Source organism: Temnothorax curvispinosus, unplaced genomic scaffold (genome assembly GCF_003070985.1).
Source record: "Temnothorax curvispinosus isolate PA1 unplaced genomic scaffold, ASM307098v1 QBEX01017785.1, whole genome shotgun sequence".
Lineage (NCBI taxonomy): Eukaryota > Metazoa > Arthropoda > Insecta > Hymenoptera > Formicidae > Temnothorax > Temnothorax curvispinosus.
In genome coordinates this window covers 1-22,559 of record NW_020227565.1, presented here as the reverse complement: position 1 = coordinate 22,559, position 22,559 = coordinate 1, and the positions used below count along the sequence as shown (strand labels likewise).

At 42.9% G+C, this 22,559-nt stretch overlaps 3 protein-coding genes across 7 annotated transcripts; 2 read left to right on the top strand and 1 right to left on the bottom strand.

The window, feature by feature from the left end:
• The first annotated feature begins 1,045 nt into the window (after nucleotides 1-1,045).
• On the top strand, nucleotides 1,046-11,904 carry LOC112467703 (band 4.1-like protein 4). Of its 2 annotated transcripts, none has more exons than XM_025036429.1 (15): nucleotides 1,046-1,251; nucleotides 4,376-4,480; nucleotides 4,680-4,819; nucleotides 5,574-5,671; nucleotides 6,403-6,523; nucleotides 6,858-6,945; nucleotides 7,032-7,148; nucleotides 7,804-8,307; nucleotides 8,513-8,727; nucleotides 9,049-9,124; nucleotides 9,204-9,289; nucleotides 9,549-9,704; nucleotides 10,578-10,848; nucleotides 11,347-11,453; nucleotides 11,701-11,904. In XM_025036429.1, exons 1-15 carry the CDS (start codon nucleotides 1,138-1,140, stop codon nucleotides 11,741-11,743), a joined length of 2,241 nt encoding a protein of 746 aa, XP_024892197.1. In that variant the 5' UTR covers nucleotides 1,046-1,137; the 3' UTR covers nucleotides 11,744-11,904. The 2 variants fall into 2 exon arrangements, with proteins under 2 accessions (XP_024892197.1, XP_024892196.1); XM_025036428.1 differs by having other exon boundaries at nucleotides 9,046-9,124.
• Nucleotides 11,517-12,948, bottom strand: LOC112467704 (signal recognition particle 9 kDa protein). The gene is made up of 3 exons (XM_025036431.1): nucleotides 12,696-12,948; nucleotides 12,158-12,226; nucleotides 11,517-12,035 (listed from the first exon to the last, which is right to left on the bottom strand). Exons 1-3 carry the CDS (start codon nucleotides 12,765-12,767, stop codon nucleotides 11,940-11,942), a joined length of 237 nt encoding a protein of 78 aa, XP_024892199.1. The 5' UTR covers nucleotides 12,768-12,948; the 3' UTR covers nucleotides 11,517-11,939.
• A 231-nt stretch (nucleotides 12,949-13,179) lies between these two features.
• Nucleotides 13,180-19,728, top strand: LOC112467701. Of its 4 annotated transcripts, none has more exons than XM_025036425.1 (7): nucleotides 13,180-13,416; nucleotides 13,927-14,277; nucleotides 16,391-16,532; nucleotides 17,229-17,507; nucleotides 18,109-18,407; nucleotides 18,507-18,997; nucleotides 19,146-19,728. In XM_025036425.1, the coding sequence occupies exons 4-7, from the start codon at nucleotides 17,356-17,358 to the stop codon at nucleotides 19,431-19,433; spliced, it is 1,230 nt and encodes a 409-aa protein (XP_024892193.1). In that variant the 5' UTR covers nucleotides 13,180-13,416; nucleotides 13,927-14,277; nucleotides 16,391-16,532; nucleotides 17,229-17,355; the 3' UTR covers nucleotides 19,434-19,728. The 4 variants fall into 4 exon arrangements, with proteins under 4 accessions (XP_024892193.1, XP_024892195.1, XP_024892192.1 ...); XM_025036427.1 differs by having other exon boundaries at nucleotides 13,180-13,419; nucleotides 19,149-19,728; XM_025036424.1 differs by having other exon boundaries at nucleotides 13,180-13,419.
• Nucleotides 19,729-22,559: the final 2,831 nt, after the last annotated feature.

Genomic DNA, 22,559 nt, shown 5'->3' with positions numbered 1-22,559 from the left:
AGAAAGACGCGGCGGCGACGCCGACGACGACGCCGTCCCCGTTAGCCCGTCGAATCGGGTCAGAGGGTTCATCAGCTTCTATTATCTCTCCTATATCAAGCGCAATTGAGAGAGAAAGAAAGAGAGAGAAAGAGAAAGAGATCCTGCATTCGAAACCAGTTCCATTCCACACGACTACGCGAAGCGCGTCGTCCGCTCGTCGCTCTCCTCTCCGAGTTCAATGGCACTCGCCACACTTGGGCCACATTGTACTGGGCATTTTTCTCGAGCGACGGCGCGTATATACGCGAGGACAAAAGGTGTACTTGAATCCCCCGCTTGTGTCTTTCGTCGGCGACGCCACGTGTGTCTGTCGAACGGCGAATGTCGGTTCGCCTACGTTTTTTTTGAGGGACTCCTCCGCGTAATAAAAGTTGCCTCTTGTCGAGCGAGAATACTGCTCCACACACATATAAACCCAAGCTAGGTGTGTCGTTTTTTGTTTTACTTATCTTTATCTTTTCCCGAAGAGTTCTTCCCCGATAAGACGGCTTCGCGTTACTAAACGCGCGATCAGGAACGATCGAATGTCCGGTATTATCGTCGAGTCGCTGGCTTATATTCATTGCAGATCGCTCACCATTCAAGCGGTCACTATAAAGTATAACGGTAAACGATGAACACCGTCAGTCTGATCACCGCTATTTATGACAGCTTAGTTTGATATTCTCCAACTGTCGCTGAATAGCGTTCGCGCGGAAAATCATGAAGTCTTCAACGCAATCCTTGTGACAGCTTATTTGGGAAATATTTCCTCCGTCTCCGTCCATGATTCCCCCTATGAATCACCCATTGAATCTTGCCCGTATATAATTAATATTAATATAAAACGTCTGACTGCGAGAGATAAGAAATACAAGGAGACAGAACAGTTTGAATAATCTGTTCGGTCAGTCCCGCACTTTATAAATTTTTAATTTATTCAAGCTATGCTTGCGGTGCGTTTGTACCGATTCCTAAAAGCGTAGTTCGTTCGTCCGACAGTAAGAACGTCTCGTGTTTTCAGGATGAGCGCGAACCCAAACGCGCCGAGCGGATAAACGCGCGCGAGCGTCAGGCAAGACGATATACAAGGTCGACCGAAGAAGGAGGCAAGCGATGGTGGTGGAGTGGCTGTGCCCTGGACTCAGGCCGACCAGGAGCAACAGGCCTCGTCTTCTGCACTGCAAGGTGATACTCCTGGACGAGCACGAATTGCTGCAGGACGTCCTGGTAAGTTCGGCCTCGGGACTCGACTATCTTCAAGCTTCGACTACCTCTCTCCCCGACGCAAAACGTTCGCCATCGGCCGTCCTCTCCTCGTTCTTACCCTCATCACGGATTCTCTCGAGAGACACGGACGCGGCTACCGCTCGCATTATCATCTCGCGACCGTAGGATATATATGCGCCGTTGCGCGAATCGTCGTACAGGCGAAGGTATGCGGCGCGGTAACCCTATATACCGGTACCACCCCATCCCGTAATTCGTGCGCGTAGCCAAGTTGTAATTTAGTGAATTAATAGCATTTTCTTTCCCAGTTCGTTTCTCTCTGGACGGTTGTTTTGGTGTGCCCGGGCTACCCGTGCCCGCCGGCTACGGTGGGTTATGGCCGACTGTTCGGCGGCTCCGCACGAGAGGAGGCGCGTACATATCTCAGGGGGGTACCCGGAATTCCTTCGGTCTTCTCTGTTATTAGACGATATGCCAAAATTGGCGGTGGGCCACCGTGAGCCACGACGGTGGTAACGCCGTACCCTCCTCCGCATCGCCGACGGCCGTGCCGCACACTAATTCTCGCGTCTTTTCAACCTACCCGTTTCCCCCTTCTTCCCTTTTTTTTCTTCCTCTCGGAATCGCTCTCTCGCGTTGCGCTCTCCTTCTCCCTCTTTTCCTCTCTCTCTCTCTCTCTCTCCTTCTCTCTTCCTCTTATCGCCGCTTCCCTTTCACCGTCTAGCTCATTTTGTCGATTAACATTCCGGACTTGTATAAGCACGAATCCTTCGTTGTGTGTAACGCGTATACGTGTGCAACGCCCGTAAGCCCGAACGCAAACCGAATTCAGTCAGGCGCGTTAAAAATGAGAAGATTGTTCCCCAAGGAAGGATATCGAACGCCAAGTTGATCCACACCGATTACGGAGGATCGCGAAAAGTATCCGGAATATTCACCGGTGAGTCTTTTGGCAAACACATTCGGTAAAGTAAAGTGGCGGCGGTAACTCTGCATAATATTCGTTCAAGGAGAAAACTCAAAGACGATAAAAGTCACTATCGTTTCTGAACTCCAAGAAATATCGAAGTGAACGGTATCGAAGGCAATGATCTAATCGCCAATATCCTGGCGTAATCGAACGGCTCTTGGAAATTAAAAAAAAAAAGGTCGTTGCAAAATGTCGAGGATGCAACCGGAGAGGTGCGAAAGGGGGAAACGATCGTTGATAAGCGATGGGCAGTATAGCGCGCTATCGTTATACCGGAATCCAAATCCGTATCTTTCCGGTTTTACATCGCCAGTCCGTGGAACCAGTCCCCCAGTAATTGCGGCATAATAGCGCGAAAGAATGACCATGCGTCAAGATAGCGCGACCGGATAAACGTGTAACTCTTTTTTTTCTTTATCTTCTCTTTCCAGCAGAATCAGATACCCCCGCGCAACGTTCTATCGTCGCGGTAGCAATTTCAATGGAATTAGCATAAGGCGCAACGCGAGAGTTCTGCGATATGGAGAACGGTTGCCCGAATCGACGACGAGAATCTTCAATGCGAGACGTCTGCCGGACGTATCCCATCGGTATCCTCAAACTTATTCCTCGTCAACGCCTTCGCGCCAACGACACGCAATCCTCTATCCGGGTCTCCAGCAGCGTATAACGAGACTCGCGGGATATCAATCCCGCGATAATTGGAGCTATCCTCCTCCGAAGGGAGGGAAAGAGACTAAAAACCAGGGCGCGCACTTGTTTGCGTTGGAATTCCTCGAATTCCTGTAACGTTACCGTCTCTCGCACCGCCGGGGATCACCTCCTCTCTTCGCTTCTTTCGACGTCCAATTACACAAATGGCGCTTAGTGCCCGCCGCGGGCGGTATAACGTCTCTCTTTTTCCTTTTCTCCTGTCACGATCGTTGCTACACTTTTCATTGACGTTACCGTACCTGGTCACGATATACCTGGAGGCAGAAATGAATCTCCTAGTATACAAAGCGGCGACGTTGGCTGTTTGCCGTCGCAGAGATTTGTTCTCCTTCCCCTTCGTGTCGTACCGTTTGCCAAAAGGATGTGGCTCCTATTTTCGCGACCACCTTTTCACTGCCGTCTCGTCCCCTCTCGCGGAATCAACATTTTTCGCTTTTCTTTGTAGTCTGGATAGTTTTGCATTGTCTTGCCGACAACGAGGGAATTGTTGATCGTCCGTGACGAAGAGGCCCGGTATTCCGAACGATTTATCGCGAAACAATCTTTTTCTCGGAGCTGGTCTTCACCCAGGCGACCAGTCAATCCACGTTACGGCGTTCCGATTCCCACAACGAGCTCTAGGCGGGAAAAGATTAGAATGCCTAAATAAATGTTTAAATTACACTGTGCGTGAAAAATGAAAGAACTCATTGGAATAACCGATGGAGAGAGAGAAAGAGATAAAGATGGGACGAGCAAAAAAAGGGGAAGAAGGATCGTTCGGAACACGCAAGTTGGAGATGATTACCCATCTCCTGAACCTATACTCGGTTCTTCTAAGCCTTAGGCGAAAGAAAAAGGGCGAGGTCTTTCGTCTTCTTCTCCTCCTTCTTCCGCTTCTCCCATCGTTCTCTCCTCGGCGGTCTCTCCGCTGTATTCTTAAACGTCTGCCACTTTCATTACGCCGCGTATTTCGCGTTTCCTTTCGTTTATCGACTCGTCCGGTCTAATCTCTGTCGGTCGCTTCCCTCGCTGCACTTCGCGCTTTTGCGAAAGAAAGAAAGAAAAAAAAAAGGATGCATTTACGCGTCAGATTAATATATTCCCTTCCGCGACGTCGTATCGTCGAGGCGCGTAAATCACGGAACGAAATGGGAAGATAATGACGCGCGTTATAAAATCCAACGATGAAAAACACATCCACCCGGGAGATCCCGTTCGTTTCCCTCGGGGGGGAAACAAACGAATGAACGTCACGGTTCGCAACACCAGTGGGAAACTCGTCCTCCTGATTTCAATCTTGCACCAGGGTGATTTAACCGGCGTGCAACAAGAACACATACTTCTCTCGTAATTGTGTAAAACTCAGGAACTAATACATTTTATTATATGTACATGTACATGCGTGTTTAACTTCGGCATTGATGTTGTAAGTACATATATGCGTATACGTTTTTACAGAGCTCGAACCTGGGGCAGGAATTGTTGGATAGAGTATTCAAGCATCTTAACTTGCTGGAAACTTCCTATTTCGGGTTACGCTATCTTGATCACGGGAATCAGACGGTAGGATATACAATCTGTTTAATCTACAACCTTGTAGCAAATTACTCTTTGATTCCAGTAACATAATTTAATTAAGAGATCCGAGATGGAGATCTTTTGAATTTCGTGTTAATTTGAAATATGCGAATCTAGGTATTAAAATCATTTTTTTTCCGCTGAAAATCATAATCACGAGTACAGCACGTATACGTAATTTTAGCAATGGCTCGATCAAAGCAAGAAGCTCGGCAAGCAACTGAAGATTCGTAAAGGAGATCCTGGATCGGACGTTCACACTCTCTATTTCGGTGTCAAATTCTACGCGGCGGATCCGTGCAAACTCATCGAGGAAATTACCAGGTATATACTCTGAGCTTCGTTCAAGCAGACATACGCTTCTACTCGAATAATTCTTTTGAAAATCTATTTCAAAGATATGCTACGCATCGATAACTTTCTTCGCATCATGTTTGTACAATTCACTCTTGAGATAGAACTAATCTTTTTTTAAAATAATGTTTAAAATAATGACCGTTTATTCGCGACTATGATATCGTTTTAGATATTCTCTCGTTTTTCTTTCCTTCAATAACAACACGGTATATTTCGAGTCTTTCAATACGAGAAGAGAATATTGGAAAACGTGACGAGTCCGTTCCAGCGCGCACGATATGCGGATAATACGAACGATTTTTATTCGATGTCACGCTCCCGTGCAAACGATCCTTTCACGCTCGGCGTCTCGAAATTCCAGGAAATTCCAGGGACATCACGGTACATCGCGGACGCACGAGAATTCCACGTGCGTCGAATTTCTTGTGAAGCGCCCTTACGTACATACAACACATGCACGCGCGCGTGGCTCGCGTCAACGCGTTTCGCGGCCGGCGTTATCCGCGCTCGTGCGCGCTCGCGCTTCCACCGATCCATACTTAATTTCTCGCATTCTGTGGTGTGCGGAACAAACGCGTATAAAAATTACACTTTCCGCCTCGATGCGTCCCGATACGCGCTCAGCCTCGTCTTGTATTTCAAGAAAGCGAATAAAGATGAAACGACGAGAGGAAAACTGGAGAATCAGTCAGTAGTATGATTTCTGACTTGTGTCCCACAGGTATCAATTCTTCCTGCAAATAAAGCAAGACATTCTGCAAGGAAGACTGCCCGTATCCTTCGATCTAGCTGCAGAATTGGGAGCTTACGTCGTTCAATGTAAGATATGTTTTCTCAAAGTACACATTAGGAGTACACGCTTCTTGTTATTTCTTATGTACACTCGAATGTCATTCATCTTGTGAGGGGAAACGGATAAAGCATTAAAATTACGCGAAAGAGACAGCATTCACGGAAAAACGCAGAGAATATGAAAATTTACATATATATAGCAAGACGCAGCTTAACACGAGCAAACAGAAGCGCACGCCGGTGGTCCACTCGTTATAGTTATCTGTTGGGGAGATTCAAAGTCGTACAGATGGAAAAAGGGAAGGCAAACTAAAATACGCCCGTGTTTGCATCTCATCGCCGTCAAAAGAGACGAAATGAATATATCCCTACTTTCTATTCAACGATAATACACGTATATACAGCGGAAAAGAGCATAGCGTGCGAAAGAGAAAGACAGACGTAACGAAAAATAGAGTGGATTGAGAAGAGAACGTGCTTCTTCTTTCTTTGCTTTTTTCCTCGCAATGTTATCGCAGTCGTTATAGCTGATAGCACAATAAAATTGCGTTTTTTTGCCGGTGCTTTTACCATTACTTGTTTTGTGCAGCGATATTTCTATTACGATGACCGATCCTTTAAGTTCGGTAGAAAATTATCGACGATCTTGTACGAACGTGGACGTAATCTGAATCGATGCGCATATTTCTTTCCATCGTACATCGCGATATAAATTACTTTTTTCATTCATATCTGAGAATAATGTGCTGCTCTTTCAGCGGAACTTGGGGATTATGATCCTAGACGACACTCGCCCGGATACGTCACCGAATTTCGGTTTCTCGCCAACCAAACCACGGAGCTGGAGAATCGTATAGTAGAGATCCACAAAACTCTTATGTATGTCAACCACGACGTTTAGTATTCGAATAGCGTGCGTTAGAACTATCCGACGCATTTGCGATGTAGTGTTTCTACGTTGTGGACAATCGATCGGTTATCCATAAGCCCGTAACTTATAATCTCTGTATTTATAAAGTACTAATATTCGAGTCTTTATAAAAAATATTAGAAAATCGAATCGTGCGAATAAAATTTCGAAAGTGCCATATATTTTTATTTTATTTTAGCGGAGTTAAGCAATAAATATTTCTGTCAAGATAATTGGAAAAAATTTAATTTATCTAATTGCAAGCATAAAAATATAAAATTGATTTATTTGTGACTTTTTCAGAGGACAATTGCCTTCGGCAGCAGAATTAAATTATCTGGACAAAGTGAAGTGGCTGGAAATGTACGGGGTAGATTTGCATCCCGTATTGGTACGTAAGCGTTATTACTAACGTTGATATGACATTGCGATCGTACGCGTTAATCTCTGATAAAATCATACGATTTTCGTTCGCAGGGCGAGGATAGCGTGGAATATTTTCTGGGCCTAACACCGAGCGGAATAATATTGCTACGCAACAAGACCAAAGTGGGAAATTACTATTGGCCTCGGATAAATAAAATATACTATAAGGTATAATATAACTATAAGGCTATAAGGTGTAATTTCGGCAATGTTGTTAATTCGCTAGACCTGCTGTCTTTCTCTCTCGTAAGTATTCATCTCTCAAACAAATTCGAGAATTGGTTTTATATATATATGTTTATTAACTTTAGCAATACAGCCAGAAAGTGGACTTGGTTTACATCAATCCTTAATCACTCATACTTGCATTCAATCCACGCATACACAAATATCCAAAATCCTATTATAAATTATACCATTATATCTTATTGCACTATCTTCTATCCTCACAGCCTATCTCATAGCCTAATGACATTCTATATCTATCTTCTTTTTCTTTCGCATTCCTTTCCCTAACGACTTTCAACAATACCTTCGCTTTGGTGGTGTCCAATTTATCATTCCAAAGTTTTTCCAACCTTTCTTTACTATCCTTTCCTAATACTGTAAACCATTCCTTTGTCTTAACGCAATCTTCAACATAGTGGTTCATATTATCTTTGCCTTCATTACAAAAAATACACATTTGTGAGAATTGGTTTTATAATAAAACAATGAAACGCTTATAAAAACATGATACAGTACCTATTGCCGAATGTTGATTTTTCCTCTGTATTTCTTTCTGGTTTTACGATATGCCGAAACGAGTTGCATTATCTTTCAGGGGAGGTACTTCATGCTGAGGGTAAGCGAAAAGAATTCTGAGGAGAGAACGCACGGCTTCGAAACACCGTCGAAAGGAGCCTGCCGTCACCTCTGGAAATGTTGCTTGGAGCATCAAGCTTTTTTCCGATTAATGGCGACCGGCCCACCGCCACTTAGTCCATACTCTCGCTTTCATTCGTACAGTCCTCCGTCCACTTTGGAGAAGCACGCGGCCATTAGACGAAATCCACCGCCGTTTCAAAGGACTCCGAGTCGAAGAGCGCAGAGACGAGTCGTCGAAGGTCAAGAAATGGTCGGTTCGTTCGTCGAAACACCCGTTACCGTGATCTCGAGTCCGGGCAACAACCCATCCAGCGGCAACATACTGTGCAATACGCAAAGGCAGATGAACACCTCGAGTCCGAGAAGCACGAGAAGCGCGCCGTGGACACAGATTCAGCCCCGCGGCCTTTACACCTCGTCTAGTCCTCGCTCCGTTCGCTCCGCGGGAACGGCGCCGGCAGTTAGTTGACACGTCATACTCGCTCATGTTCCAACGGCTATGCTTAACCCGCCGCGGAGAGTTGATCACAACGTCTGCTCAAACGATGATGACGCACGCGGCACAATGTACAACAAAAATTAACTCTGTTGACGGGTTAAGCATAGCCACACTATTCATTATAAAGTTTCTGCATTTGCCTATTAAACGCTGTCTGTCGACATAGCTCTTAAGTAGACTTCAACGTCGGAGCAGCTCGGTGGAAAGTCAGAGTTCGGGGGATAGTCATAGTCGCAGTGGTCACCGTAGGCGAAGTCATAGTCATAGTCATCGTCGACACAGCAGACATTCCGACTGCGAGTCTGAACTTTCAAGAGGTTCAGATACGAGATCCGGTCATCGAAAACATCGCAGAAAACACAGGAACTCCCGCTCTTCTAGGTACGTTTACGTATTAGCCTTACGTAGCGTTACGTTCGTTCTCATCGCGATAACATCTCGTTCTCATGATTGTCTCGTAAGTAAAGTACCTTCCTGATAAATGCAAATCGCGAACCCTTATGAGCATTAGTGTGTAATTAAAACAGTTTGATGATAATAAGTCTTGTTCCCATCAATGACGGAGTTCATTGACCTTCGTTAATATCATTATTTTTGCATATATCTCTCTTTAATAAAAAGATCCTTTCTATAGGATTTTTTCTTTTATTGAATAGATTAATAAGTGTTAATTTAATCCAATAATGTTATTTTTCATAGTAGACACGAGTTGGTAGATTCGGAGCCGCAATGGAGAGAGGCTCAGAAACGGAAAGGAGAAGGCGTGCAAAAAGCTATCGTAAGTATCATTACTGTGGGTCACTACTGACACGCAAGACTGCTTTGTTTATAATATTTGACCAGCTAATATGCCGTAGGTAAGTCACACGGAGCCTAGAAGAAGACACAGAAGCAGACATCGAAGTCCTTCTCAGAAGCAGCAATTGCCGGATGAACTTCGAAAGTACATATATTATATATTTTAAATACTATGAATATTATAGCGTTGCAATTTCACAAGATATTCGCGACATGCTTCCACAGGCCACGGAGAACAATTTATAGATTTTTCTCTCTGATGTTTCTCGCAACTTGAATTTGCTAAACAAATTTTACCTTTGTTAATATATGCTTTTATGAATACAGACAGTTTGTCGATGTGTTTTGTGAATAATATAAAAAATATGAATGATATATTAAATGTATAACGTGTTCTCTTTCAGACATTTGGAATTTGGCCTAATCGACACCAGTGGGATGAGCGAGCAACAACGTCGAGAGATATCCTACACGGTAGTACAGTCGCAATCTGTACAGCAATCTCCCTTACAGTCTAACAATTCTCGATTGGACGACACAGATTCATCGTCCCTGCCTAGGTACGATGATCTCAAGACGGCCTGCAATCTCCACAGCCATCCTCCGCAATTGGAGGATGAGACGGGATCCGTAGTCATTGTTTAGTTACCCCCTCACTCTCCACCACACCTCACCCACCCACCCCGATCTCCCTTGCATGTATTTTTTATTTATTTCGAGCATGTATGATCTACTTTAAGCATGCCCCCTATTATTTATTTGAAGCATGACGGATCCTTAATAAATAAGTGAGATTAACTGCTTGTCGCACCTGTTTATTTTTACGTCCTAGCTGTGGCACTTACTCGCTTCTGGCTGTGTTCCATGGAATTTCAAAGGCGATGCGTGCCGATCGCCTTCGTACTGGGGTCGTATTTTATTCGTGTTTTTTTTTATTTCTCATGCATTATGTATATTATATACGGTATGCGCCATGTATTTGTGTAATAAATATTGGTATCTGGGAGGACAGACGATGATGTCAACGTTCAGAGGCTCGGGACACTTCATGTTCCGAGTCTTTCTTATGACATTCCTCGTATATCCCATTCGATTCCCTACACGTATCCGGCGCATCTTGTGCATTTTGTGTTTTGCAACTTGTTTTGTATTTTCAAGAAAATTACGCTTTAAAATGCGCCGCGATATATAGTTTACAAAGAAAAACGAATGCATTAACGGAGTCTGTGATTGATTTTATGTTATTGAATCTTAATAACGTATGCATCGTGAGAATATATATAGCCAATGTGTGTATATTAACTGTATGTATACTAAAACAAAAACAAAACAAAAAAGAAAGAAAAAGACATCGATCTGAGTCGAGCGCACAGTGGACCCGCTGGTCGCTAAAACGACTGAGGTGCCAGAGACTGTCAAGGATTCCCTTTCAGAACTGTCGGATCCGTTGGCAAAAGAGAGAGAAGACTCATGCGGCATTATCGTGATGGAAGTTATAACTTGCTGTCGGCAACGTCCAATCGAGTCGAGGCAAAGTATCCCGAGGCTCGAAACGAATATAGCACGAGGAGGGATTTTTATTATACTCGTAACAACCGAGTGTCAATAGGGAATAATGCGGACAGTGGACTCGGGGAAAGCACGCCGCAGGACTTTTCAAGCTGCTGTTCAAGTTCTGCCGACAGCAATAAACCTATTCACGTAGTACGTATCCTAGCTCGCATTTTTTACTATATAATGTCCATTACCTTCGCTAATTATCCGTTTTAAAATAAGCAACGACCGAGCGATGCGTATTTTACCTTACAATTAACTGTTTAAGAATGATAAAAGTTTTCACGAGTAAGCACGAATTTCATGTAGTATAATTCGTGCTTACTTCTCGCAAACAAAAATTCAATTTTCACAAAATATTTATATCACACATGTTTTTTTTACAAGAAAAAACACAAAGTACTTCTATATACAGATATGGCTGAGGTATTCCTACTCGTCCTCGCACAAGTTTTGGCTTTCAATTACATCAACAAATTTCTAAGATATCGGCATTAGAAACGCGCATAATCCTTTCCAGCGACACAGTTCTCGTATATGCATGCTAGTAATTACACAGTAGCTTCGTTTTACGAAGCAATGACGTAATGTGGAATGATATTGTTTCCTCTAAATAGTAGACTAGTAAAACGGTTTTGTTTGGTATAGACACAATTGCAATTAGGGGGAGAGGTACACTATGAATTGCCTTCAAATCAAGAAATCTACCCTCCTGTTGACACTACTCTGGACGCTGTTCTCCAACCCATTATATCGTAAGTGCTTGTTTTTGTCGCTTTGTGCTTTCTTTTCTCTAAAGTATTAAAATCAGATCTCGATTTGACTTGTATATACCTGGCTTTATTAATATCTAATACAATATGCATCACATACTTAAGGACATAACTTTGGATATATATCAAAAAAGTTAATACATTATATAAACGTTGGAAAAGTTCTCTCTATATTATATCCTTGGTGTCGCTCGATTTAACTTACACGATGAATTTGGGATTGTTTCAGAACTTTAACGAGAAGGCAACGGAGCCACCCGAAACAATTGTAAAACTTTAATACAAAATGAAACAGTTTTATATGCACTTGTTGGTACATGTAAGATAACGTTCATTACCTTAATTAAAATTGATATCTGTGGACCGCAGTCGTTGGATCATGTGAGACGAGAAGAAAAAACTTGTTGAATAAAAACAGTACGTCTTTAGTCTTCACGAGGAACATATTTCTACATACACAAGTCTCATTTAACTGTCTTTCGACGCCATGTGTCTCATGAGATTGCCTATGAATTTTTCCATTTTTTTCAAGTCCTGAGCTATTTCCGTTTTATACTGGAGGCACTGCAAGCAATTTTAAATTACTGTTTTATTATTACGTTCTTAACGATGAAGAATTAACGGCAGAAAGAAATATAAGCGGCTTATATTCCTCAATCATAAGATACATTTCTAAGATCGCTTACCCGTCGATTGTCCGTTAACTTTAGACACAAAACCCCTTTACTGTGGCAATACTTCATCGTATACCGAGTCTGAAATAAAATGGAAAGAGAAGTCAACTGATTGAGTCTGTAAATAGTTATTTGTATTCGCATTGTAGTAATACAATTTGCAGTTTTATACACCATATGGTATCAGATCACAATGTTATTGCTTTTTTTCTTTCTTATCGCGTTGCTTTCATTACAATACCAAACAGCGAAAGAAAATCAAAAGTAATTGATAAAAAGAAGCACAAACATGGTCTTGTACTACATTATGCGGGAACAATACAAATTAAGATAAATATAATTAGTTAACAGAAGCTTGTGAAAGAAAATATCTCGCGTATATCTTTATTACTCTTTAGTTCTTTGCACAAATGTAAATAATAATTAATTACAAATTCAATAAGCGAGTATTTTCAGATTGCGAGATTCTCGTTACCGCCGGGTGTATCGAAAGTGTAAACGGCGCCAATGACGACAAAGAAAATACAATAATAATCTTGTCAAAACGTACGTTTATCGGATCCTGCAGATATAACCTCTCGGCGCCCCTTTCGAATTCCTCCCACGAGCTCAGATACGTCATCGTTATCGCCGACAAGTGGTCGACGTGTCGGTTAAGTCTCGTGAGGCAAAAAGTACGCGCGAGGTAAACTAAATTAAATGTTCTAACGAGCTCGAGAGCAATGCCCAAGTCGTTTCTCGACGAAAAACACTCGCGAAACCGTCAATCGCTTGTCACGTGCACGTAACACACGGCAGCAGAAGTGTCAAGACGCTTTCCGACGTGTTGCGGAACGCAGCGATGTCGCGAGCGCCGTGTAGCGCCCTCGAAAGGCACCGCGGTATACAAATCGACCAATCGACTATGCGTCCTCCGATTAGCTAATTCGACAGCTACTCGCGATTTTTTGGTCGAAGTCACTACAGAAGTTTTGTTGTGTTTACTGTGTTTATATTGTTTAGAAGAATCCATTGTCCGCATTGTCGGTCGTTGTCGGTGGACTTGCGCGAGGGTTGAAGGTTGAAGCTGCGCTCGTCGAAGGTATATACCTTCTGAGAAGTTCAAGTACCGTGCCAAATTCGTGCGAAAACATGTGGAAGGCCTCGGAAAATTGTCGACGTTCATCGGGACAGCACGTTTCGATAAGGAATAATGAAAGTTTGGACGTGCGCCTTTCGACGATTCTCGAGCAATCGTCGAAACGATCGTATGAGGAATATTTCGAGGAGAGGTGGTGAGAGTTGAAATTCGAATCCCAGAATATCGAAAAAAAATCAAAATAATTATTTGAAGATTTATTTCGAATAGGGTCTCGAGCTGATATTACGAAAATTAATATTCTTATAGGCTGCGTTCCTTCAACGCCGAAAGTATCGCTCCATTTGATAGGTATTCGTTTGATATTCGATGAGCAGCGAAGACGATGCTTACAGCGCTGAATTAAAGCGTCAAAAGGAACGCAGCCCTAATCATATACTGTATCAGATAGATTTTAAATCATATATATGTTTGTAAAATTATGTATATATAAAATAAAATAATATGTCCGTGAATATAAATTCACATCCAAAATTAAAGAAAATAAAAGAATTTTCATTTTCATAATTTTAGCTATTAATATATATGTATATGTACATATATATTTTTTGACAATTTATATATATTTATAAATATATTTTTATTTATAATAGAAACGTATGCCTGAAGTACAAAATATTCCATTCATTTTTTATTTTGCTAGAAAAACACGCGAAACCAGAATTAAGTGCAAAAAGAAAGAAAAAGCATAAAGGAAAGTAATAAACAGAATGGCATGCAACGGCGGGGATGGAGGAGGAGAGACGATCAACAACCGGATACAACCCCCACGGGACGAAAGGAGGCGATCTCGGTGGCGGTGACGGACGGTGTCGTGCCGCTGATCGCCGGTGGAGTCTTTCAGTTTCTTTTGGACCGCCGCGAGCGCGGGCAGCGGACGCGATCGACGTGATGCGCGTGTGAAAGTTCGCCGTTTGTGCACGCATCCTCCGCGCGCACGGCGCGGATACGGAGATGAGAAGCAGAAGGATGTGAGAAAGAGAAGGACGGAAAGGTATATGCGTAATTACGCGATGCGCGGCGGAACACGTAAGAAAAAAAACCGATGAACGAGATCGTTTACCGAATACGGATCCTTCCCGCGCGTTTAGAACAGCGATTACCGTGCACGCGCTTCTCGCGAGCTGCGCGCGAGAAAGAAACCCTCGCGCTTCTCGCGAGCTGCGCGCGAGAAAGAAACCCTCGGTAGGGAGCGAGGGAAAACGCATCTTCCTCCTAATAATTATATTACTTCGTTATTTGCGGCACTACCGCGAGAAATCTCAACACTATTGTTATTTCTGTGAGCGTTACTTAATCAGCAATCAAGTCACTTTCTTTCTTCATGTATTATAGATACCAAGCACTTCGGAACCTGTGGTACGGTATGTCGGTGTGTTGCAATTGGAATCGGCGTGTCGCTCCTTCGTTCTCCAAGTAACAGTCCGGGATCTGTCGCGTATCGAACACCGCTCGAAAACGAAAGTATCGGCTCGAGTTGTTGGCATTTTCGCTTCACGGCGGATTATATGGATATTTGAATCGACGTGGGAGAAAGAAGGACGAGACGAGAGGAAACGAGATATAAAACCGCTTGGAAACTTTTTCTAATCGCTCGGTGATCCTGATCGTGCAAACCTGTATATTAAGCTATCACACGGGTCACGGGTCCATAAGATCGCCAGAGGATCGGGATCACCCGAGACGTTTCAGGAGATCCCACACGTTTACGGAACGCGATGCCGTAAACGGTGGCGATTCCGTCAAGGATCCGTATATGTCCGTAAACGATCCGGAGATGTCATTCGCGCGCGCGAGAAACTTTCGACGACCGCGAAAGCGGTCGCGAGGATCTTTCGGGGCTCTCCCCCGGTCGAGAGCAACGAGAGAGACCGTTGGCGAAGCGAGGCGGCACGGTCGGCGTGGCCGGTGATGATCTTTTTTTCCGACGACGGCCCTGAATGAGTGCGAGTGAAAGTCCGTGAGTCAAATATTTTTTCGCGGTTTCGTTCCGCGGGCTGCTAGGCGGTCCAACACGTTGCGCATGTCTCCGCCGTGTGATATCTTCCCTCGCGTGCGTATATATGTAACAACCGCCAGACGTAGAAAGGCAGTCGAAACTCTCCGAGGAGAAAATATGCTAAGATCTCGCGCTGTTTCTTTCGCGCGCGCGACACCCGTCAACGGCCGACGTCGAAGATCGTTATCGTCGCCGCGAATGCAGGCGGCACCGTGACTCAAGTTTAGAAAAGGCCTGGCTACGCTTTTATCATTCCAGACCAGACGTGCGAAAACGTATTCTCATAACCGGCTTGGATGCTACAACCCACGTACGACGACGTGCGTTCGCGTAAATAACTAAATAATTGCCGTGTTTGCGTCTGTTTTTCATCCCAGTTCGTCTTTTGACACTTATATAAAAATTAATAATTAATTAACTATAGACCCTCTCGATATTAAAATGAGCAACAAGGAAAAGTAGGTTTTGAGAGTCAAACGTGGCTAGTTAGCATCGCGAGTTAACGCTCTATGTAAATTTAATTAATAATTTAATACAAAACTTCTCTTTGCCGGTTATAGTCCCAATTTTCATTTCTAGGCCGAATATTTTGCAGATTATGAATATTGGCAGAATTTTATGGTATTTTCTCTTGAAGTTAACTATCTTTGTTAATTTTTAACATTCACTTTATACTCGTCGGAAAGGTTGAGATTATTTATCTATCATCGCGTCGCTGAAGATTGCTCAAAGTAGAAACGTACGATTTATAACTTGTATTAAATCATTATTAATTAAATGTTACATAGCGCATTAACTCGCGCGTTTAACTCTCAAAGCTTTTCCTTGTTGCTCGTGGACTTATATAAAAGATTATATACGATCTGTTACGCGATTTGACACGTGTACATAAAAAATACGCATTTTTAATTTAGAAACAAGAAAGTATTGAATTATGGATTAATTGTCAGTCTGAGTCGACGAACTTGAGAAGAATTTGTGAAAGTAACCGCGTTCTCGTGCAGAGATAACTCGAATCGCTGTTCGCTGAGAATAATCATTGATCGCTTTATGGGAGGATCGTTCCTCTTTCGCGCGTAACTTTTATTAATGTTGTGCGATATTTCAGGGTGCACGGTGTTATAATACGTAAACATTGGCGAACGTGTCGCGCTGATGTGAAAGTGACTGGCTGCTGACCGTCCGGGTGCCGATGATGGAATGTACGACAATCGGGTGCTGCGGCATGTACATTGATCCACGTACCCTGGGTAATTACAACAACACGTAGCTTTTGTTGTAAGGACGTTGATCTGCGAACGACCGATCGATTGTTACCGATGGAGGGACTCGAGAATCACGACTGGGACCGAGAAATGAGGAAAAAAAAACGGAGTGGCGGGCGGGTAATTGGATATGTCGTGTATATCGTGGCGAACGACACGCGCAACGGAATTTAACGCAACGAATACAAAGGGCACTTTCCAATACTCATGTTGACCTAATTCGAAAGCGGGCTATTCTCGCACATCCGCTTTCTCTTCTCCTCGTACGTCATGTTGACGAAATTTGACACGCCGCGCCGGAGAGGAGAGGAGCCGCTCGCCTCGTGCCGAGGGTACCGATAACGCCGCGCGCGCGAAGGAGAGCCGGAGGGGAGGAGAAACGAATAACATTCGCAATCGGGAATAACGTAAGCTTGATGAAAAAGGACAACGATGACCTCCATTAACGCTCGCTCGTTCGACACGTTCCGAATAACGTAATAGGCGCTTTACGTCGGCCGATTTCTTACGTGAACACAACGAATGTGAAAGCGACCTTGAAACGTGGATCATCCGTCGCACGCGCGCGTTCGATAAGATCGTCTGGTTAAATGCACGCGTGTATATAAATACATAAAGCAAGCCGGAGCGCGATTCGCTTTCGAGAGGCAGAAAAGACCGATCGCTATTATGTTCTCGCAGGAAGCTACGAGGTCCGTCGACGACGAAAGCGCAGCTGATCGAGCATGCAGCGATGGTTACTGGCCTTGGACGAGCCTGCATCCGATCCGTGCGGTAGCGTCCGAATGCCACCGAGTGCCGTCGGGGGATGCGTCCGAGTGCCGGCCTAGCGAGGCGAGTGGCGGTCCCGCGCGATCCCGGAACCAGGAGTCGGATCGATCCCGAAGGTGCGGAGGCCGACAGGCGCGTTTACACCGCGTCTCTCTCACCTACGATCGAGCCTACATACGAGATCGAGTGGTAGGATTCGAATCATTATACTTTTAGAATTCCTAAAAGAAATATGAAAAGATCAGAAACAAGTGGATTTTTACCTAGTCGCTATTACTTGAAATCGTAAGAAGTTTGTCGCTCTTCTACTAGTCTCTTTCAAGAAAAGATTGAAGAAATTATTTCTCAGAGATACATTTTGATAGCCGAATGATGATTTTCTCGATTCTCATAAAATTATCTAATCGCAACTTTATGCGAGAAATATATACGACATATACCTTTTTTGTTCCAATTTAATAAAATTATTTAACAATATATTCATTGTACGTTTTCTATTATGCGAGTATTGTATATACTATTATTCTGTTACAAAGAAATATTAAAGAATGAAATTTAACTCAATACCTTGAGTTAAATAACATTTTGTTATTTTTAACTACCATATGAAATTTATTTTATTTTCACACAAAAACAGTATTATTTTAACTTTATTGATTTAAAGTTTAATTAACGACATATTGAATAAGAGCGGTGACGACCTATAGAAAATAACTTGGTTAAAAATGACTCAAATTGAGTATAACAATTGACACTATGAATTTAACAGTGTACTCGAATAATTTTCCAGGATAAGATCGGACTTGGCGGACATTGAAATTTCGAAATTCGTGAGCGGCATCGTAGGCGGCAAGTCAACGGCGTCACGCAATAATCCACGAAGATGTTACAGAACGTCGACCAGCTCCGGTTACTCGAGCCACTCGCCGCCGTTGTCGGCCGGCTCGTATTCCTATTACGCGTCAGCGTCGACGAGAGATCCGTCGTACGGCGGCCTGGCGGTGATTCACGAGAGCGAGGCGATTCCGCGGCCCATTTGGCCCTCCGTCATCTATCATCACGCCGAAGATCGCGGTGGCGATTACGAAGGTAACGATGAAAAGCGTTCAGAACGAAAGCGATGACACCCATACATCTTCACTTTTCGAAAATCTCGCTTATCGAAGCGTCTCTGTTCTATCGTAACAGGTATTTATACGTGTCGGGTATGCGGTTGCACGTATAACTATTCGCCACCGCCGCCCGCGCCGCCGCCGACTTCATCATCGTCAAGAGCGCGCGAGGTGTTGCTCGAATTATCCCAAACCCTCAATTCTGTGATAGACGGTAACGTCACGGCGGCACCGGAGGAGATCTTGCGCGATATCTCGCGGATCGTCTCTCTGGAGATCGGCACGAGGAACGACAACGTGTACGAGTACGTTCGCCCACCCTGGGCTTTCAACGATAAGAATTCATCGATATGGCCGAGCTGTTTAAAGAACGTGCCATCGAGAGTGAATCCAATCAACTCGAAACTCTACGTCAGCCCTCGTTGCCTCTACGGGTACAACTCGGCGCGGTCCGCGCCGTCGCTCAAGAACGACAGGACGACGAGACGCGAAGGCGACAGCGAGACGAGAAGGAGCTCCGGCCTCGCGAGAAAGAAGCCTTGCGAAACCGAGTCGAAGTATTCGACGGTGAGTACGTTCCGCCTAGCTCAATTAGCGTGACTATTTGAAAAGAGAGGACTTTTCGGATTTACGTTGTCCAATTAATTACGTCCCAATTGACTTGTTTCGTACAAGCGTGTATATAGTTGCGCTACATGGAGGAACGTTGTTTCAGCAGCTGGAGTGCAGCGACGTCGGGTCGTCCGCCGAAGAAACGATCGCCTCGTCGACCGCGAACGGTTGGAATCGTCGCTTGGCCGTTCGTGGCTTGGGAGAGGATTTTGATTTCACGCTCGACGTGACGCAGGCCGAGCGTCTAGGCCGGATGATCGCGAGAGCGAAACGGAAGCGGCAATGGTGCAGAGCCATGACCACTCTCTTCGGTCTGGTTTTCTTCGTGTTGAGCGTCGTCGTCGTCTCGTTATCCGTAACGAGGGGTCGCAAGGTGTTTGGAAGCATGTAAGAGTCAAATGGAAAGAACTTATCCGCGATCTAATGTTCATCCGAGAGTATACTTACTCGCATGAAGGAACTGATTCGTCGGGTTGACGAATCTCGGTTCAACTTACTTTATCTTTTTTCTAATTTTTAGAACTAGAAAAAGATAAAAAGTAAGTTTAAAAAATCGAGATTAAAGTGAAATAGACATGAAAACACATTAAATATTTCAGCAGCTCTTACCACAAATATTTTGCGATACAGATACTCTCGTTTCGTAATATATCTCTTTCAGTACCTTATAACATATATAAATATAAATATATGTATATTTTACACACATTTAAGTGTGGAATCCAAGGATAAGATCCTGCAATCACGATATATGGCTGTGACCATGTTCTTTTTTGCATGCGTATTACACCGCATCACGATTGTGTTAAATATGGATAAATTAGACTTCTCTTGCAGAGGCAGGCGCTAATAACGTTACCAGTCGATTGACGTCGCGCGGCAAAAAAAACGGGTACCTACATAGAACCGGGGTGACTTTGGCTAAACTCCGATTAACTTGATTCGGCGATCAGTTTAACTAACAGAATTGTTCAAAGCAAAATTGCATTCACAATTTAATTCACTGTCCCTGATCTAATTGTTTTTTGTTTCTATACATTAAGCAACAAATGAATAATAATTACGTCCGCGTTAAAATATTACTGTTAAATTCGCAGTGTCATGTTATACTTAATTTGAGTCATTTTAAACCATGCTACTACTGCTTTTACTCAATATGTCGTCAATTTAACTAAACCAATAGGGTTTAAATAATACTGTTTTGTGTTAGAATAATAAATCTCAATTAACACACATGGTAGTTAAAAATTAACAAAATATTATTTAACTCAAGGTATTAAATTTTATCTTTTAATATTTAACAGTGTACTTGATAAGTTAATCGGAGACTAATTCAATCGAATTATTGTGAAATTTCTAATTAAATTTCGTCACCTTTGATTAAATCTCCTTTTCTATATCTTCAATGTTTCTGTCAATGTTTTGTTTTTTATTTTTTTCCAGTTTTAAGAAATGAAAAAAATAAAAAATAAGTCAAACCGAGATTAAAGTCAATCTACATTTGATAGAAACGGACATTAAACGACAAAATATCATTATATCCATGTTAACAAAATGCAAACGTTGCTCGACAAGTTAATCGCCGTTTAAATTAGCCGGGAGTTTGATCGGAGTCGCCCAGACTAGCTAGTAACCTGCGCGCGCCAATTTGACACTAGTCCGACCCTAGTCGCGCACGGCGCGGCGCTAGCGAACGACAGGCGAATAAAACGGATGTGTCGTGTATACAGATCACGCGAGTGACAGGTCAAGCGAAGAATTGTTAAAGGGGCGAGTCGACGTTCGGAGGGGTTATATCTAGCGGAGTGATCTTTAAATTGTTGCGCGATCACCTCGGCTCTCACAGCTGAAAGCCATATTCTCTGCATTCCTCGGGAACATTCCAGGCATACTAATTCACGATCTCGTCCAGGTTATGCACGTATCGATCTCTCTCACATTCGCCCGATTGTTGTCCCGTGGAGGCTCGATATAACGTCGCTTCTCTGCCTCTTCCCCGAGGTAAGAATCACTTTTCTTTCCGCCAGTCCGGAAGTGAGCGTGTACGGCAAACGCAGTGACGATAATGAAAAACCACCGTGATTTATCGACGATCCGCGCGAAGCTGCGGATGCTGTATCGGTCGCTCCGAGACGGACATCCGTCATTTCTGTTTCTCTCTATAAACAAAAACAAAAATTGCTTTCCTGTATAATTTTAGATAAATAAGTTAGATACAGAATGGTGTGCGTGCCATGCTTTGCGGTTCCTATAATCCTAATAATATGGAGGTTCCTTATACAACCGTTACTGATCAAGTGGTGGCAGTTGAGGAATAAGGGACAGGAGGCCAAGGAGGATCGACCGTGTCCAGATTTGATAAAGGAATGCAAGAACGGGACGTGTACCTTGTCGTGGAAAGATAAGGGTGACGCGGTAAAGAAAAGCGAATGAAGAACAGTCGGGTCGCTGGTTTTCGCCGAGACATGCCGGTTTGCTCAATCGACATGGCTTACTTCGACATTTATACATTTTGTTGAATAATCAAAAGTTTATTATTTGAATATATTCTATTGATACGGTTACACGAGTCGCTAGGACGGTGATCAATCTGTATACGTTTCGACTAAAAAGTAAGGTAATCTTTCATCTCGATTAATTAAACTATGTAACTGTTATGCATATATTCGATGTGTCAACATATTAGAACATATTAAATTCTATAAAGACTTAGTTATGTGGTTTGTAAGGGGTCTTTCTGTTACATATACGTATGCACATATGACAGATTCACTAAATGGAACACAATTATCTCATGTATAATAGAATAAATATATAATGTACATAAATTCTTTTATGCATTTTACTTTAATACCGCTTCAGTGATCTAATGTGTAATTTGGAGCGACAGAAATTCTAGGAAATATGCGTGTCAAAATGTCAAAACGACATATTAGTATCGAATTATATAATAATTTATAAACACAAGTTATTTCATATATGAACGTATCATGTTATCGAAGTTCATGCGACTGCCAAAGTTTTGACGGTCAATCTATGACACTAAAGTTACGACTTATTATTTGGACGTTGCGTATATTCATCTACAATGTGATACTTCATTTAAATTTGCATTTTAATTGCTATTGTTCATGTTGTGTTGTCCATATGAATGACAACCGTAGGAAAAGAACAGTTCTAGATTCTAATTGCATTACAGAGTACGCTAATTTATGAAATATAAAACAAATTGTAAATTTAATGTTATATCACAAGGGGGAGGGGTGATCGTTCAGATATTTATATAAATAGTCGAGGTTTATTATCTCTTCAATAATTCACAAGTTAACCAGTTAATAATCATCATTTATTCTGAACAATTCTTACAAACGCTATCTTATCGGAGATTGACTTGAAAATTTACTCTAAAAATCCATATATGATAAGAAATCTTTAGACCTGTCAAATATTTTTTTGTTGAGACGATAAGAAGAGAGATACATATACGCAGGGTGTTTCCTAAGTGATGTCGAAAACT

Bases quoted from the DNA above. Each gene is read 5' to 3' on its own strand.
- LOC112467703 (XM_025036428.1), top strand. From the start codon at position 1,138: ATGGTGGTGGAGTGGCTGTGCCCTGGACTCAGGCCGACCAGGAGCAAC. The intron at 8,728-9,045 runs GTACGTTTACGT...TATTTTTCATAG, and splicing joins AGGAACTCCCGCTCTTCTAG to TAGACACGAGTTGGTAGATT. The intron at 10,849-11,346 runs GTACGTATCCTA...TGTTTGGTATAG, and splicing joins GCAATAAACCTATTCACGTA to ACACAATTGCAATTAGGGGG.
- LOC112467704 (XM_025036431.1), bottom strand. From the start codon at position 12,767: ATGACGTATCTGAGCTCGTGGGAGGAATTCGAAAGGGGCGCCGAGAGG. The intron at 12,227-12,695 runs GTACGTTTTGAC...ATTTTATTTCAG, and splicing joins ATCTGCAGGATCCGATAAAC to ACTCGGTATACGATGAAGTA. The intron at 12,036-12,157 runs GTAAGCGATCTT...AATTGCTTGCAG, and splicing joins AGTTAACGGACAATCGACGG to TGCCTCCAGTATAAAACGGA.
- LOC112467701 (XM_025036425.1), top strand. From the start codon at position 17,356: ATGCGTCCGAGTGCCGGCCTAGCGAGGCGAGTGGCGGTCCCGCGCGAT. The intron at 17,508-18,108 runs GTAGGATTCGAA...ATAATTTTCCAG, and splicing joins CCTACATACGAGATCGAGTG to GATAAGATCGGACTTGGCGG. The intron at 18,408-18,506 runs GTAACGATGAAA...CTATCGTAACAG, and splicing joins TCGCGGTGGCGATTACGAAG to GTATTTATACGTGTCGGGTA.